General features: G+C 58.1%; 3 protein-coding genes across 3 annotated transcripts in view; all 3 read left to right on the forward strand.

Annotated features, from left to right (window-relative positions):
- LOC109443487 (uncharacterized) overlaps window positions 1-8600 on the forward strand; it is a 31086-nt gene extending 22486 nt beyond the window's left edge. The window contains exons 89-118 of the mRNA XM_019723923.2: window positions 44-85; window positions 244-288; window positions 378-422; window positions 1091-1126; window positions 1209-1268; window positions 1503-1610; window positions 1787-1858; window positions 2008-2043; window positions 2226-2285; window positions 2407-2451; window positions 2710-2745; window positions 2857-2892; window positions 2970-3026; window positions 3176-3247; window positions 3773-3844; window positions 4099-4134; window positions 4423-4503; window positions 4760-4813; window positions 4890-4943; window positions 5015-5077; window positions 5481-5543; window positions 5648-5764; window positions 5935-6012; window positions 6110-6163; window positions 6334-6382; window positions 7064-7096; window positions 7221-7307; window positions 7489-7578; window positions 7711-7908; window positions 8252-8600. Coding sequence (XP_019579482.2) covers window positions 44-85; window positions 244-288; window positions 378-422; window positions 1091-1126; window positions 1209-1268; window positions 1503-1610; window positions 1787-1858; window positions 2008-2043; window positions 2226-2285; window positions 2407-2451; window positions 2710-2745; window positions 2857-2892; window positions 2970-3026; window positions 3176-3247; window positions 3773-3844; window positions 4099-4134; window positions 4423-4503; window positions 4760-4813; window positions 4890-4943; window positions 5015-5077; window positions 5481-5543; window positions 5648-5764; window positions 5935-6012; window positions 6110-6163; window positions 6334-6382; window positions 7064-7096; window positions 7221-7307; window positions 7489-7578; window positions 7711-7908; window positions 8252-8268 — 1896 coding nt within the window. The 3' untranslated portion in view covers window positions 8269-8600. The remainder of the gene's footprint in view (window positions 1-43; window positions 86-243; window positions 289-377; window positions 423-1090; window positions 1127-1208; window positions 1269-1502; window positions 1611-1786; window positions 1859-2007; window positions 2044-2225; window positions 2286-2406; window positions 2452-2709; window positions 2746-2856; window positions 2893-2969; window positions 3027-3175; window positions 3248-3772; window positions 3845-4098; window positions 4135-4422; window positions 4504-4759; window positions 4814-4889; window positions 4944-5014; window positions 5078-5480; window positions 5544-5647; window positions 5765-5934; window positions 6013-6109; window positions 6164-6333; window positions 6383-7063; window positions 7097-7220; window positions 7308-7488; window positions 7579-7710; window positions 7909-8251) is intronic.
- An 850-nt stretch (window positions 8601-9450) lies between these two features.
- Window positions 9451-11085, forward strand: UCN2 (urocortin 2). Its single transcript, XM_074312179.1, has one exon. It carries the CDS (start codon window positions 9704-9706, stop codon window positions 10040-10042), a length of 339 nt encoding a protein of 112 aa, XP_074168280.1. The 5' UTR covers window positions 9451-9703; the 3' UTR covers window positions 10043-11085.
- Window positions 11086-11525: 440 nt separating this feature from the next.
- Window positions 11526-14536, forward strand: part of PFKFB4 (6-phosphofructo-2-kinase/fructose-2,6-biphosphatase 4) — a 34410-nt gene continuing 31399 nt past the window's right edge. Inside the window, exon 1 of the mRNA XM_019723933.2 lies at window positions 11526-11648. Within this exon, the coding sequence (XP_019579492.1) occupies window positions 11585-11648 (64 nt within the window). The 5' untranslated portion in view covers window positions 11526-11584. The remainder of the gene's footprint in view (window positions 11649-14536) is intronic.

Consider the following 14536-nt stretch of genomic DNA (forward strand, 5'->3'; position numbering starts at 1 on the left):
AGTGGTGGGGCCAAGGAACCCCACTGAGCCCTCTCCCTCACAGGGAGCCCCTGGAGGCCTTGCTGGAGACCTGGTGGGAGAGCCGGTGAGTGTGGAACGTCCAGAAGCATAGTGCACCCTCCCTCATGACTGTCAACGTCCACAACATGTCCCCCATTTGACCCCAGGCTTCATGCCATCCTCCTTGAGTCTCCTCTGTCTTGTCCCTGATGCCCCATGTTGCCTCCTAACCCATCTCTACAGGGAGCCAAAGGTGACCGAGGACTGCCAGGGCCACGGGGTGAGAAGGTGAGGTGGGCCTGGTCCGAGGGCCTGAGCTCTGGGCAGGGAGGGGTGAAGTTGCGTGGCCAGACCCCCTCACCACACTTTCTGTGCAGGGTGAAGCCGGCCGTGCAGGGGAGCCCGGAGACCCTGGGGAAGATGTGAGTCTGTGGTCTGGGCAAGTCTGAGCCTGGGTTGAGGAGTGCAGTTAGGGACATATGGGACCATTCCTAGGCCCATGCACCTGTCTGAACCAGAGCCTGGCCGCCCATCCCTGCATTCAGGGTCCTGCTCCCGGAAGCACACACTCCCAGGGCTGGGGCTCCATCTTTGCTTCCATGTGCCAATCCTCATTCTGTTCCTTACCCTGTGTGAGCACACGTGTGCTCCTGTCTGATTTCCCAGGTCTCAGGACCCAGCGGAGTCTTGTGTGCCTCCTTGGTCATGTTTATGCTGCACCTTTTCCCGTCCTCTCTGTGCTCCATAGATCTGACTTCATGTCTGTGGTCACACCTGAGCTCCCGGGGATGGGACGTGTCTGAGTCCCCCCTCCTGTATCTGCACTCACATGCACGGTCCCACATGTCGGTGCTCGGTGCTCATGTGTGAGCTCCATGTGTCTGTGGTCAGGCCTGAACGTCCCTCTGTCTGTGCCCTCGTGAAACCATGGCCACCTCTGAATTCCCGTGAGCCAATCCTTGGTCACATTTCTGACTTTCCATGTGTCTGCGATCACATCTGCACTCACCTGGGACTATTTTAAGGTCATATCTAAGCTCTGGGTACATGTTCCTACCCTCTCAAGAGCTGTTTACTTTGGTTTTTTTAGGGTTTTAAAGGCGCTCCAGGACTCAAGGGTCAGAAGGTATGTGTGCCCCAAAGTGTCCCTGTGAGGGGTCATGGTCCTGAGACTCCCTGAGCCTGATCTGACCCCTCTTACCTTGAAGGGTGACCCAGGAGTCGGGGTCCAGGGCCCCCCTGGGCAAACTGGTCCTCCAGGTCTAAAGGTAAGTCTCTGCCCTATCCCCAGTGGTAGGGGCAGTGGGCAGGGGTCCCCTGGCGGTGGGAGGAAGAGGGCATTCTTTTTTTTCAAAGATCTACTTGGTTTTATTGAACGATTCATGAATTGGGCAGCAGCCCATCTCGTAAAGAGAAAGGTGCTCCCGGAAGAGGGCATTCTGGGACTAGTCCTGGGAAGGGGTGCTGCTGGACCACTCCTCCCTTTGCTATCTCTGTTCCAGGGAGACTCGGGCCTCCCTGGTCCCCCCGGTGCTCCTGGTGTCGTCGGGTTTCCTGGTCAGCCAGGCCTTCGAGGAGAGATGGGTCAGCCAGGTGCCCCCGGAGAGCGGGTAAGGGTGCTGGGAGCAGCGTGTAGGAAGGTGGTGCCTTCAGGACATCTGAATCCAATAGTGGATGAGGAGAAGGGGGCCCAGGCCCTGTCGCAGGGGCTCCCAGTCTTGGGAGGCAGAGGGAGAGGAGAGTTCCCAAGTCACTCTCTACCTTTCTTACCTTATTTTTCTGTTAGGGTCTGGCCGGCCCCCCAGGGAGAGAGGGAGCTCCAGGTCCGTTGGGGCCACCTGGACCTCCAGGGTCAGCGGTGAGTAGAACTGCCCCAACCCCCCATGTGTCTGATTCCTGTGTTGGAGTCTGTTCATGTGAGAACTTAGGCTGGGGACTATGCCACACTACTTGGTATGTGTGTGCACCTTTGAGGGGTACGGGACTGTCACCTCACTCTGTCCACAGGGAGTGCCTGGGGCCTCTGGACTCAAAGGAGACAAGGTAGATGAGACCATGCTCCTGGCTCTTTCCTGTATCTCGTCACCCCCTTCAACCTCCACTGACCCTGTCACTTCCTCCAGCCTCCACTGACCCTGTCACCACTTCCAACCTCCACTGAGCTCTCATGAATCTGTTGCCCACTGATTCTTGTCACTTATCCCTGGTGTCTTATTGATCTCCAGGGAGACCCTGGAGTAGGGCTGCCTGGGGCCCGCGGCGAGCGTGGGGAGCCAGGTGTCCGGGTACGTACGTCTTGCTCTGTAGCCATAGCCCACTGTAGGGAGCCACACTGGGTCTCCCTTTTTTACAGATCTTGCCTCTGAATCCAACTTCTGAGTCAGTGAATGTAATGTCACCATCTAGGGTGAAGATGGCCGCCCTGGCCAGGAGGGACCCCGAGGACTTATGGTGGGTTCCCTTGGGGAAAGCACCAGTGGTGTGACTTCATCACCTGCCTGTGCCCTTGGGACCATCCGTGCCTTCTGCTGGTTCTCTCTGTCTACTCTCTGGTCCTTGTGGGGAGCCATGGTTTCTTGCAACCCTGAACCTTGCAGACTGGCTCCTCTATTCCCCTGGAGCCCCCTCAGTCCTCCCTGCCCCTTTCCTGACCTGTCTCCCTACTAGTTCCCCCAAAGTCCCTTAGCCCAGTCTTCTTCTCTCACACAGGGCCTCCCAGGCGGCCGGGGGGAACGTGGGGAGAAGGTCAGTATGAGGAGAAAAGGCTCCTGGGGTGAGTGGGGGTGGGGGATGGGTCATGTTATTCAGGACCTGGGACTTCTCCGTTTGGGTGACTCACACTCTTCTACCCAACAGGGTGACCCTGGAACCGCAGGGCTGAAGGGTGACAGGGTGAGTGTGGGCGTGGGGGACGGCAGGGGCAAGGGGCTAAGGGTACTCCTGACACCCCTGACTGTCCATCCACTCAGGGTGACTCAGCTGTAACTGTGGGGCCTCCGGGGCCACCGGGTGCCAAGGGAGACAGGGTGAGTGGGTCTGCTCCATGCTCAGACTGGGTCTCCCTTGGGTGTGGGCGGCACTCCTATGGGAGCTGGGCCAGGAGACCTGAGAGCTCCAATCCTCAGAGGGTGAGGGACCTCCAGCCCCTGACCCTGACTTCTGACCCCTGACCCAGGGTGAACGAGGGCCTCGGGGCACAGATGGCGAAAAAGGACCTCGGGGTGATAGTGGGATCCCTGGAGAGAAGGTACGGGGAAGGGGGTGGGGTACTCGATATGGGGCCAGGAGGGGTTCCTGTGGGTTGTGAGGGCTGTACGGAGGGTCTGTGAGGCTGGGAAGGGAGGATGGGAGGGAGGCTTTCTGGGAGTCCGAGGGGAGGGGCTCTGTAGGCCGTAGTGACTGGGGCAGCTGAGCCTTTGCAAAGACCTCAAGGGCCTTGATGTGAGGTCATGAGGGAGCCTGCGGACGGCAGCTCTATGAGAAGCCCTCTGGGAACTGCACGCGGGCTTGTTGGGTATTAGGGGTACTCCAGGGAGGTTAGGGGCCCAGGTTTAGGGAGGGGCAGGAATCTGGGGGAAATGAACCACACCATGGGCCACAGCTCCCAGCTTCACCCTGCTGTATAGCACGGGCTGGGAGGGGTGGGACCACTGGGGGTGGCAGGTGGGAGTGGCACTGGGGAGCTCTGCCCCAGGTGGCAGGTCCCAGTCATACTCCAAGCCGCCCCCCTGGCCTGGTCCTGATTATGTCCCTCTTCTGGTCACTCCCACAGGGCACCAAGGGAGAACCTGGTGACAAGGGCTCAGCCGGGTTGCTAGGAGCACGTGGACTCACAGGACCCAAGGCAAGTCCCACCCCAGGCACAGACCCAGAGCCACACGTCACACACACGTGTCCCATGGATGTCCTCTGAGTGTTGGAGGATTTCCAGCCTCCCTCACTGTTGGCCATGTGTGTGTTCACATGGGATCTTTGTGCAGCCTGGGCCCTGACCCAGAGTCACCAAGTGGCTGCACATGCAACAGGCCAGCATTGGGGACAGTCACACTGGGACATTCACACTGAAGGGTTGCCCTCCCCGATCTGTGTTTCCCACAGGGGGAGCCTGGTGCTGCAGGATTTCCTGGTGAACCGGTAAGATGCCCACAGGCCCCTATCCCCAGGCGGTGACCTTTGGCCCTTATAGTGACCCAGTAGTCTCATGGTATTCTCATGTAGCCAGGTGCCCCTACCTTCACAGTAACCCCTATGATCCTTCCTCCCCATGGTGACCCGTGACCCCATGGAAAACCTTGCCCTTCCAGTGACTCTGGCCTCCAGGGGTGGCTTTCACCCCCGTGGTGTTCCCTGTCCATTATATCCAGACTGATTCCTTTTGATCCCTCACTGACCTCCCGACTTCATATTGACTCCTCTCCCCAGGGATTCCCAGGAAAGGATGGAGCCCCTGGTATCCGAGGAGAAAAAGGAGATATTGGCTTCATGGGTCCCCGGGGCCTCAAGGTGGGAAGGGGACTGGGTTTTTTTCATGTTCAGGTGGCCTGATGTTGGAAGGTGAGGTATCTGGGGTCAGAGGTCAGGTACCTGAGGGTCAGATATTGGCGTATTCAGGGTTGAATGTGAGATGTTAGGTCAGAGGTTGGAAGGTGAGCGGTTGGAGTGTCTGAGACCTGTTTGGAGAGTGGTTTCAGGGTCAAGGGTTTTGTGTTATAGAGTGAGGTATCTGGAAGTCACTTTTCCACCTGCTTTTGTCCCTCAGGGTGAACGGGGAGTTAAGGGAGCCTGTGGCCTCGATGGAGAGAAGGGAGATAAGGTACAGAGGTGAGGGGGGATGTGGGTGGCTGGGGGGCCTGGGGTCTAAAGCTGACCCCTCCACCTGATGCCTGTAGGGAGAAGCAGGTTCCCCAGGTCGCCCGGGGCTGGCAGGACGCAAGGGAGATATGGTGAGTCGGGGCACACCCAGAACGGGAAGGATGGTGGGCCAGGGCCGAGCTCAATGTGTTCTCTTCTCCAGGGGGAGCCGGGTTTGCCAGGCCAGTCGGGGGCCCCTGGCAAAGAGGGCCTGATCGGTCCCAAGGTACGGGGCTTCTCGACAGTGGGTATCGGGGGTTCAGGGTGGGCAAGGAAGGTTATGGTAGGGTCATGGGGGTTTCAGGTGAAGGAAGGTGGTGGAAGGTTAAGGTTTCAGGGTGGGTTGGGGTAGCAGTGGGATTTAGCACAGAGGGCTGGGAGGTGGAGCAGGGGGATGTGCGCATCAGAGCTAAGGGGTTACGATGGAGGGGGAGTGGGGATCAATGGAGGGGGAGTGTCCGTGTAGGGGAAATAGGGCAGGGGGTGTTACAGTGGGATCGGGGTCATGGGGAGCACGGCAGGTGGTGCTCGGGTTACGGAAGGTTGTGGCCATTGAGTCAGAGGGCTTATGGTGATTGAGATGAGGGAGGCTAGGGTAGAGGGTCTCTCATACTCCTTTCTGTTCCCAGGGTGACCGAGGCTTTGATGGGCAGTCAGGACCCAAGGGTGACCAGGGCGAGAAAGGGGAGCGGGTAAGTTGAGGCCAAGGTAATGGTGAACTGAAGGGATTGTGTTCTCAGGAAGTGGGTCCATATTTGGGGACTTTGATCAATGACCCTGACCTGTTTCTCTTCAGGGCCCCCTAGGAATTGGGGGTCTCCCAGGTCCCAAGGGCAATGAAGGCTCTAGTGGTCCCCCTGGGCCGCCTGGCAGTGTTGGTCCCAAAGGATCTGAAGGACTTCAAGGCCAGAAGGTGAGGGGCCCTGACACTGACTTCTGACCCCTGAACCTCCTTGACCTTTCCAACTTTACTGACCTCTGACCCTGTAACCTATTTCCCAATATCCCTGCCCCAACCTCTGAACCTATAATCCCAAACTTGTCCTACTTCTGACCCTGCTCACTTGGCCTTCTGTCTGACAGGGTGAGCGAGGTCCCCCTGGACAGAGTGTGGTAGGTGCCCCTGGCACCCCTGGAGCCCCTGGAGAGAGAGGGGAGCAGGTGAGTGGGGATCCCTGGGCTCGGGGTGAGAGATTGGCATGACCTCTGGTGTCCCTGAGATCAGAGGTCACAGCCTGGTCCCACCTGTTGTACATAGGGGCGGCCAGGACCTGCTGGCCCCCGTGGTGAGAAGGGAGAAGCTGCGCTGACAGTGAGTGTGGGCCAGGGTGGGCGGGGGTCCTCCTCCTGCACCCAACACCCTGGTCCCTTGGGCCATGGGCCCGACTCGATGCTGTCCCTCCTTGATCGCTGCATCATGGGCCCTTTGTCCTTCCCGGGATCTGTGGGTTCTTGGTGATCCCTGTGGTCTGGTGCCCCCAGGAGGATGACATTCGGGGCTTTGTGCGTCAGGAGATGAGTCAGCACTGCGGTGAGTGGGGCCCCACCCAGAGTCTCTTGTGTCCCATCCTCACTCCACCCCAGCACCCCTAGACAGGGGCAGGCAGGGTCCCCAGAACTTACGGGGTGGGGGGCAAGTAGTCAAGATGGACGGAGATGGATGGATACACAGAAGGATGCACGTTCTTCAGGAAAACATGGTGACAAGACTTCCCCAAGGGAGACGTGCAGGCAGGTGTGGATGGACGTGTAGTGTTCCTGGTTGCCCAGTGTGGCCATGTGTGGAGGGGGTGAAGGTGGGAGCAACGTTGATCCAGAGGCTTGACATGGGGCCAGGAGACCTCTGATGGCCTTGAGGGGCATCAGAGAGTGATGCCTGTGTCCTCTCGGTGTGCGACTGCCTTCACTGTCTCATGTCTGCCTGTTTCTGACCATCTGTCTCTCCCTCTCTCTCTTGCCTTTTGCTGACCTGTTCCCAACTTCCCTCTCGTCCTTTCTGTTTCCTGCTGCCTTACTTCCTCTTTCTCTCCCTCTGCTTCTCTTCCTTTCTCTCCTTCTGTCTGTCTCTCTGTCCCTCCCTCCTGCTGTCCCTCTGGTGTATCTCTAATACCTGTGTGTGTGTGTGTGTGTGTGATTCTCTCCCTACCTCTTTCCGTCTGTCTCTTGCCCTGTCCCTCATTGTCTCTCTCCCTGCCCCCTCTGCCCCTTCCAGCCTGCCAGGGCCAGTTTATCGCATCCGGGTCACGTGAGTAGTTTTCTGGTATTTTCTGCTCCCGGAACTTTCCTCATCTGGTCCTCTTAGTGGGGTGGGACTGGGGTGGCCATCACGGTGACCCCAGGGCCCTGTGCCCCCCTGCTCCTTGCTCTAGGACCCCTCCAGAGTTATGCCGCAGACACCGCTGGCCCCCAGCGCCGCCTCGTGCCTGTGCTCCAGGTCTCTCATGCAGAGGAGGAAGGTGAGGACAGCTGGCCCCCCAGGGCATGTGTGGGTGGAGCCCAGACAGGCGGGGAGCTCATGCATGCAGAGCACACGCATGGACACTCTTGTGCGCCCACTCAAGAGACCAGTGCTGCCTGCCTGGCCCCGCCCTGTGGGCTGGGGCAGGGCAGCACAAACCTGGCCCACCCTGCATGTAGGCCGGGTGCCCCCCGAGGATGACGAGTATGACTACTCTGAGTATTCTGTGGAGGACTACCAGGACCCAGACACTGCTTGGGATGGTGCCGGTAAGAACGGCGGCTGGCCCAGTGGGATTCGGGGAGGGGCAGGCAGAGCTGGTCCCTGCTGACCTCTTGTCGACCCCAGTCGTCTCTGACTGCCACCACCCCTGCTGACCTCCTGACCCCCCATCGGCCCAGACCCCTGTTCGCTTCCGCTGGATGAGGGCTCCTGTACTGCCTACACCCTGCGCTGGTACCATCGAGCTGTGGCAGGTGGCACAGAGTCCTGTCACCCCTTTGTCTACGGTGGCTGTGGAGGGAATGCCAACCGTTTTGGGACCCGTGAGGCCTGCGAACGCCGCTGCCCACCCCGGGTGGTCCAGAGCCAGGGAACTGGTATGAGCCTATCCCCCACCTCAGTAGGGAGCTGGGCACTGAGCCTATCCATATCAGGTCCTGGGTCAGGGTCCGGGTCAGAAGTCCCCTCAAACTGTGGGACCTGGTACAGACCCCCAGACCAAAGAACGGAATAGAGAACCCAGCTGTGGAATCCCTAGTATGGTCCCCTCCATGCTCCCTCCTTGAGAGACCTGACACGGACCCCGTCTCTGAGGTCAGAGCCCCCACGCCCGCTGGCCCCAGCTCCTTCCCACACTGATCCTTTGCCCAGTGCTGCTCTGAGGCCTAGGGATTGGATGAAGTCAAGTGGCTGCAGACAGCTCCCAACCTGCCCTACCAGGTGCTCTCCAGAGCTGAGGCCCAGATGATGAGTTGAAGTTCAGCGACCCCCAGAGGAGTCGGCATCTCAGCAGGACCCTGCTGTCCCTTTCCTTGGTGCTAGAGGCTTGTGTGCACGTGAGCGTGCATGAGTCTGTCCGTTATTTCAGTGACTTGGTCCCCGTGGGTCTCGCCTTCCCCACTGTGGACAAACCCCCATTGTGGCTCCTGCCTCCCTGGCAGATGACTCAGTGTGGGGGTGGCTGTGGGCAGTGAGCGGATGTGACTACGTCTGACCCGCCCTTTGACCCGAGCCTGTGATGACATGGTGCTGTTTCTTGGGGGGCATTAAAGCTGCTGTTTTAAAAGGCCCCTGTGGTGACTGTTTGGGGAGATGGGAATGTCGGGAGGCAGGTTTTTCCTGGGAGGTCACTACTATCCTGCATGGGTGCAGAGTCCCTCTGTCTAGCCCTGGTCACTGTCCTGTGACCCTTAGTCCCCAACTTGTCCCCAGAAAGGAGTACAGAGGGTGGGAGCTGAGGATATGTCCTCACTGCCCCCCAGGAGGGGCTGAGTCATAGGTAGGGGACTGCCTCATGCCAGGAGACATGCCCCAGCTCCCACCCCAGGGGGCTGAGGGAGATAAAAGGACCCTGAAGGGGACAGACAGTGAGGTCACAGCATAGCACCGCCCGGCCCCAGCCCCACGCAGCCCCGGTGGCCCTGACACCCCAGAGGACACTGCTGCTGCTGGTAGGACTAGGGTCAGGGTGGGATGGACAGTGCCTTGGGGGTGAGTGGACCTGGGGTGTGGGTGACTGGAGGTCTTTGGACCTGAGGGGGCTCTGGGTCTCTGGCTGCTTCTCCTCAGGGACTCCCATTACCACCCTGTCCTTGTCCTGGACCTGCTGCAAGCGCTCTTGCTTAGATGTCAGGCTCCCTTTTGTCCCTCTGTGTTTCTCTTTCTCTTTGCATCCTTATTTCCATCACGGTGTCTGTCTCTGGGCTGGTTTCTGTCTCTCTTCCAGGCTCCCTCTGTGTTGCTGTTCCTCCCTTTCATTCATCTCCATTCCTTTCTCCTTATCCTCCCCATCTTCTCTCCCTCCACACACACACACACACACACTCACTCACACACACACACTCACTCACACACACACACTCACTCACACACACACTCACTCACACACACTGTCTCTGGATGTCTCTGTCTCACTCATTTCTGTCTCTCTGGTGCCTTCTCTGTCTGACTGTCTTGATTTTCTCTGTCTCACTCTGGCTCTCTCCCTGTCCCTTCATCTCTGTCTCTGTCTCTCTCTGTCCCTTGCCTGGCCTCTCTAATCTTCACCTCTCAGTCTCTTTCTCTCAGTCTCTTGGTCTCCCTCCCTGTCTTTCCCCATCTGTCTGTCCCCAAGCCACAGTTGACCCCAGCCCCTGCCCTGAGCCTGTTTTCTCCTCGCAGCCTGACCACGCGATGACCAGGTGCGCTGCGCTGGTGCTGACGGTCCTGACGTTGAGCAGGGTCCCACCTGTCCCTGCAACCCCTATCGCAACCTCCCAGCTCCTACCTCAGAACTTTCCCCAGGCCACTCCCTGCCCTGTGGCTTCAGAGAGCCCTTCAGCCAGCACCACAGGCCCCTCCACTGCTTGGAGTCACCCCAGCCTTGGAGCCCACCCCGGCCCACGCATCACCCTCTCGTTGGATGTCCCCCTCGGCCTCTTGCAGATCCTATTGAAACAGGCCCGGGCCAGAGCGGTGAGGGAGCAGGCTGCCGCCAACGCTGACATCCTGGCCCGTGTTGGCCGCCGCTGAGCCTGAGGGAGGGGGTCACAAAGATGGGGCCACCTGGATGGGGAGACCTGGAGGGCAGTAGCAGAGCTGGGCCATACTACTTCTGGGAACAATACATCTGGACACTGCCAAATGGGTTCTCTGCCATGTGGTGTCACACCACGTCTGACTGCGTCACAGTGTGTCTGGACAGCCTGGATGTTGCCACGTCGCGTTGCTGCCAAGAAGAATCTAGTCTTGCCATGTCTGGGAGCTCCACAGACTTCCGATGGGTCTGGACAGCTTGGACACTACCATGGAAGGTCACTATCACGTGGAGGCTCACTATGTGTGGGTGCCCCACGGTCACAGCATCCGGGTACTACCACATGTGGTTGGTCACTCTCATGCCACTTTCAGGAATCTCAACACAGGAGACCATCACTGTATCTGGGACCAGCCCACCTAAGAGCAGACCCCCAGGTCTGCCTTGCCCCCACAGGTCACCACACGGGGTGTGGGAAGTGCTGGATGAGGGTCACACACATGTTTTATGCTCCCTGAGGTAGCACCCACCCAGATGGATGGGGCCGTCAGGGGTATCTCCAGGCACAGATGGCCATACTGGGAAGTCTGTGGCTTTGGCAGCGTTACCTGTGTGTGGGGCGGCGTGTGTGTGTGCATGTGTGGCTTTGTCTCTGGTATCTGACAGCTCCAAGAATGTGTGAGCAAGGTGAGGGCAAGTGAGGGGGCTGGGAGAAACAGGTGCTTGTCCCCCAAACCTGCATGAAGCATGCAGAGCACATAGCCAGGCAGTGTCCTACCTACACCCCTGCACACCCAGCCCTGGCCCTTGGAAGCACATGGCGCAGGGGACAGTAGGCTCAGGCTGTTGGGGCTCCCGCCAGCTCTGCTCCTCCCTCATCAAGTTGTCCTGAGCATGCGTGCTCACCTTTCCCAGCCTGTTTCCTTATCTGTAAAGCAGAATAATGCCACCAAGCTTCTTTTGAACATCGAGTGACAAGTGTACATGAAGTTCTGGCATGCAGGAAGCACTCAATAAATGTAGTGATTAAAGAATGGGAGGCCAAGAGTCACACTGTCCTGTGTACCCAGGCAGTGACACCTGAGGCTGAGTCCTAGCTGGCTGCACTGCCCCTCTGCTCACTCCCCATTTTACTGACCTGGTCCCTTGGCGTGGAAGGAATAGGTTTTGCCTTATCTCACACTTGCAACTCCATTGCTGGGCCTGAGGTGGGACTGATCTTCTGGGCGGTGTGGACAGGCTTGCCTGAGGATGGACCAGGCATGCTGGGCAGTGTGGACAACTCCAGCTGGAGACGAGGGCAGACACTGGGCAGTATGGACAGCTCTGGCTGGAGAGAGGCAATACTGGCGGGAGTGTGGCTGCCTAGGGTGGGGGCACTGATGTTGATCTCAGTTGAAAGCAGCCAGGGAGGCGGGGCCCAGGGCGGGGCTGGAGAGGCGGGGCTACAGGGCACGCTGCTCTTTCCAGAGCCAGAGGGCGGGGTTGCCGGACTCCATGCTGCAGGGGGCGGTAGCCCAGGCCAGTTGGGTTGCAGGATGGACAGAGGCACGGAAAGAGACAGCTTCCTGACGGACTGCGGGTCAGGGAGCAACAAGCAGGGTAGGCTCGGAGTGGTGTAGAGAGGGTGGGGGGACTGGGAAATGATCTGGTCACAGTGGGGGTGGGTACTGGAAGGGGTGGGAGGCTATTGGGGATCTCTGCAGGTACAGGGGTGCCCTAAGGGGCATCAGTATGTCAGTAGTCTGGAAGAGGGGGAACATTGTCGTTTTTCAGGGGAGAGGGGGCTGGGCCAAGGGGGAACTATAAATAGCTTCTTCCTCCAGCCCAGGGGGAGGGACAGCCAGCTGGAGCTGCCCAAGGCCCTCCCTCTGGGCCCTTTGCTGGCCTCCAAGAGGTCACGTTTGTCCAGGTCCCCCCTCAGGGGTCACACCAGTTTGGGGAGCTCCAGAGGCTCATTTGGGAAGCTTTTCCTATGAGATGCCTTTAGCCCTTAAACCAGCATTTCTAGGGCACCTACTGTGGGCCTTGTCTCCATCCAGAGCTGCACTAATGACCTATTGTGTGCTCTGTCCTGGTTGTGAACCTCTTTGAGGGCTTTCTGTGTTCCCTGGCTGTCTTGAGCCACTTTTAGCATCTACTGTGTGTCCTGTGCCAGGCTGGAATCAGCAAGTGCAGATCAGGGTTCCCAGGCTTCTTGATCACATGGCTTTATGTCCCCAAGTTGGAACCTCACTCCCTCTGTGAGCCCTGGGTCCAGGGAGACCAGAAATGGCCAGAGGAAGCTGGAACTCCTGGGAACTGACTCCCTGAACGTTCCAGTGGCAGCAGAGGGGAGAGGAGGAGGGGAATAAAGGGAAGGGAGGCAGCAGAGAGCAGCAGGCCCGCTGCAGCCTGTCTCTGCGTGGGCCAGGATGCAGGGCTTGTTAGTGTGTGTGCGTGCAGCTGTGAACACATGCATGCTTTCGTGCATTGGTGTGAAGTCCCTGGCCCTTTGTGCTGCAAAGGGTGGCTTGCTGCTTTGGCCAGGACTGGCTGGCAGATAGAGGAAGGAAGAGTTTGAGAACTGAGGATTGAGGGCTCCAGCCACCCCACAGCTTGTAGCCTGGGACACTGAGAGGAAGACTAGTGGTCAGTGCAGAAGGTACCATGAGAGGCAACCAGGGCCAGGCTAGGCAGGTTCCTCGTGGAGAGAGACTGAGTAGGACATGTTCGCACATGAATGCATGCTGACATCCTGGCCTACTTCCCACCCCTGGGCCAGGATAGCTGGTTCACTTTGGAATGGCCCCAAGGAGATAAAAGCCATGAGGGCCAGTTTTTCTATTGGGCATCTACTGACAAGAGAGGAACAGAAAGCCAGGAGAGCATTTCAATAGAGGGGACAAGCAAAACCACAGGTGTGGAGGTGGAAGTGTGGTGATAGTGCCAGGTGTGGGAGGTGAGGTTTTGAAAGACGGGAAGTTGTGCTGAGTCCATCCTGCACTGTGGGCCGGCTCTGTGATACTGGGCCCTGCTCCCGTTCCTCAGTTTCCTCCCTGAGAATTGGGACTGTGGGAGGGGAGATGGGGAATATTCTCAGAGCAGATGTGGACTGTGGCCTTGGGGAGGGGCCCCAGGCTCCTCCTGCTGTTGACGTGTGGCCTCCCACTCGATATAGGGACTAGGGAGGATATGTTTGAGTCAGCCCAGGGTCAGACTGTTTGGAGAAGAGTGGGAGTTGGAGAGCCACTGCTTTTCCTAGGAAGCCAGGCTCAGACTGTCTGGGCGTGGAGATGGCTTCCCAGACATGGCCCTGGCCTCCTGCCTTATGCTGGCGGCCCCCTACCCTGAGCCTTTGACTAACATCCCAAAGGGGCTGAGGAGTTCCTGGGTGTCCGTTGGTGTTAGAGGAAGCAGCATATGCAATAAGTGCTGGGTGTTGGACAGGGTGTGGGCGTGTGGTAACAAGGTCTCTGAGGCCAGGGTAGCCCCAGGATGACCTTGGCAGAGGTCTGACAGGAGACTGACAGGAGAGCTGGCTGTGTCAGGGTCAGAATGAATGGCTTTGGAGGAGTAGGAAGCAGGAGAGCGGTCACAAGGGGCATCTTGCAATCTCGAACCACCCATGGGTGTCCTCATAGAGCTGGGCAGGAGGTGGAGGGGGGTGGGGTTGGACATTGCAGAGGGACGGTGAAGGAGGAAGTGGCGAATCTACCTGAGGCAGGGTCTCCCCAGGGGAGGCAGCTAGAGTGGGTTTCAGGGAGGGTCTAGGTGGGCTTCCAACATGTGTACTTCCTGAACCTTCATTTCCTATTAACTGGGTGAGCCATCTGTATCAGGCATCTTAAGGGTCCTTGCCAGGCTCTGAAGGGCGGGGTGGTGATTTGGAGGACTAACCCAAGGCAGGGGTGTGGCAAGGAGGGCAGAAGGAGAGGGTGCTGCACCTGTGGTGTACTGGGTGGAGCCTTGTTCTCCATGCCCCTAGTACCTGGATCCTGCGCAGAGAGAACTTGAGGCTGCAATGATTTTGCCCGGGGGTGGGGTGCGTGGTGGTGGTGGTGGTGGTGTGGGGGGGTGGAGGACATCGCTAGAGGGCAGTGTGATAGGTTCCAGCAGTGTGATTGAGAGGTTCCAGCAGTGTCATAGGTTCCAGCAGTGTTGGTTGGGACCCCAGGGCAGAAAAAAAGAGTCCAGAACTTGGAGAGACTGAGCTGAGGAAACAGAGAGGGGAGTGACCCAGGGATTTCTGAATTTACAGATCTCTCCCTTGTCCTTTGACTCCACTGCATTTTTAGAGACAGGAGATAAATAATAGAATGAATGATAACATTGATGTGCTTTAGAGTGGATTTCTCAGACATTGATACATTTAATCTTTACCAGAATCTTGTAAGATTGATGACATGCACATTCTATTTTCCTAACAGACAGGCTGACAAAAAAAAGTGTAAACTTATGATTTAAAATTTAATTGGTAAAAATGAAGTCCTGTGAGAAGTAGGATACTG

This window comes from Rhinolophus sinicus, linkage group LG10 (genome assembly GCF_036562045.2).
Source record: "Rhinolophus sinicus isolate RSC01 linkage group LG10, ASM3656204v1, whole genome shotgun sequence".
Classification (NCBI taxonomy): domain Eukaryota; kingdom Metazoa; phylum Chordata; class Mammalia; order Chiroptera; family Rhinolophidae; genus Rhinolophus; species Rhinolophus sinicus.

What these genes read in the sequence shown, in the direction of transcription:
- UCN2 (XM_074312179.1), top strand. Translation starts at nt 9,704, where the DNA reads ATGACCAGGTGCGCTGCGCTGGTGCTGACGGTCCTGACGTTGAGCAGG.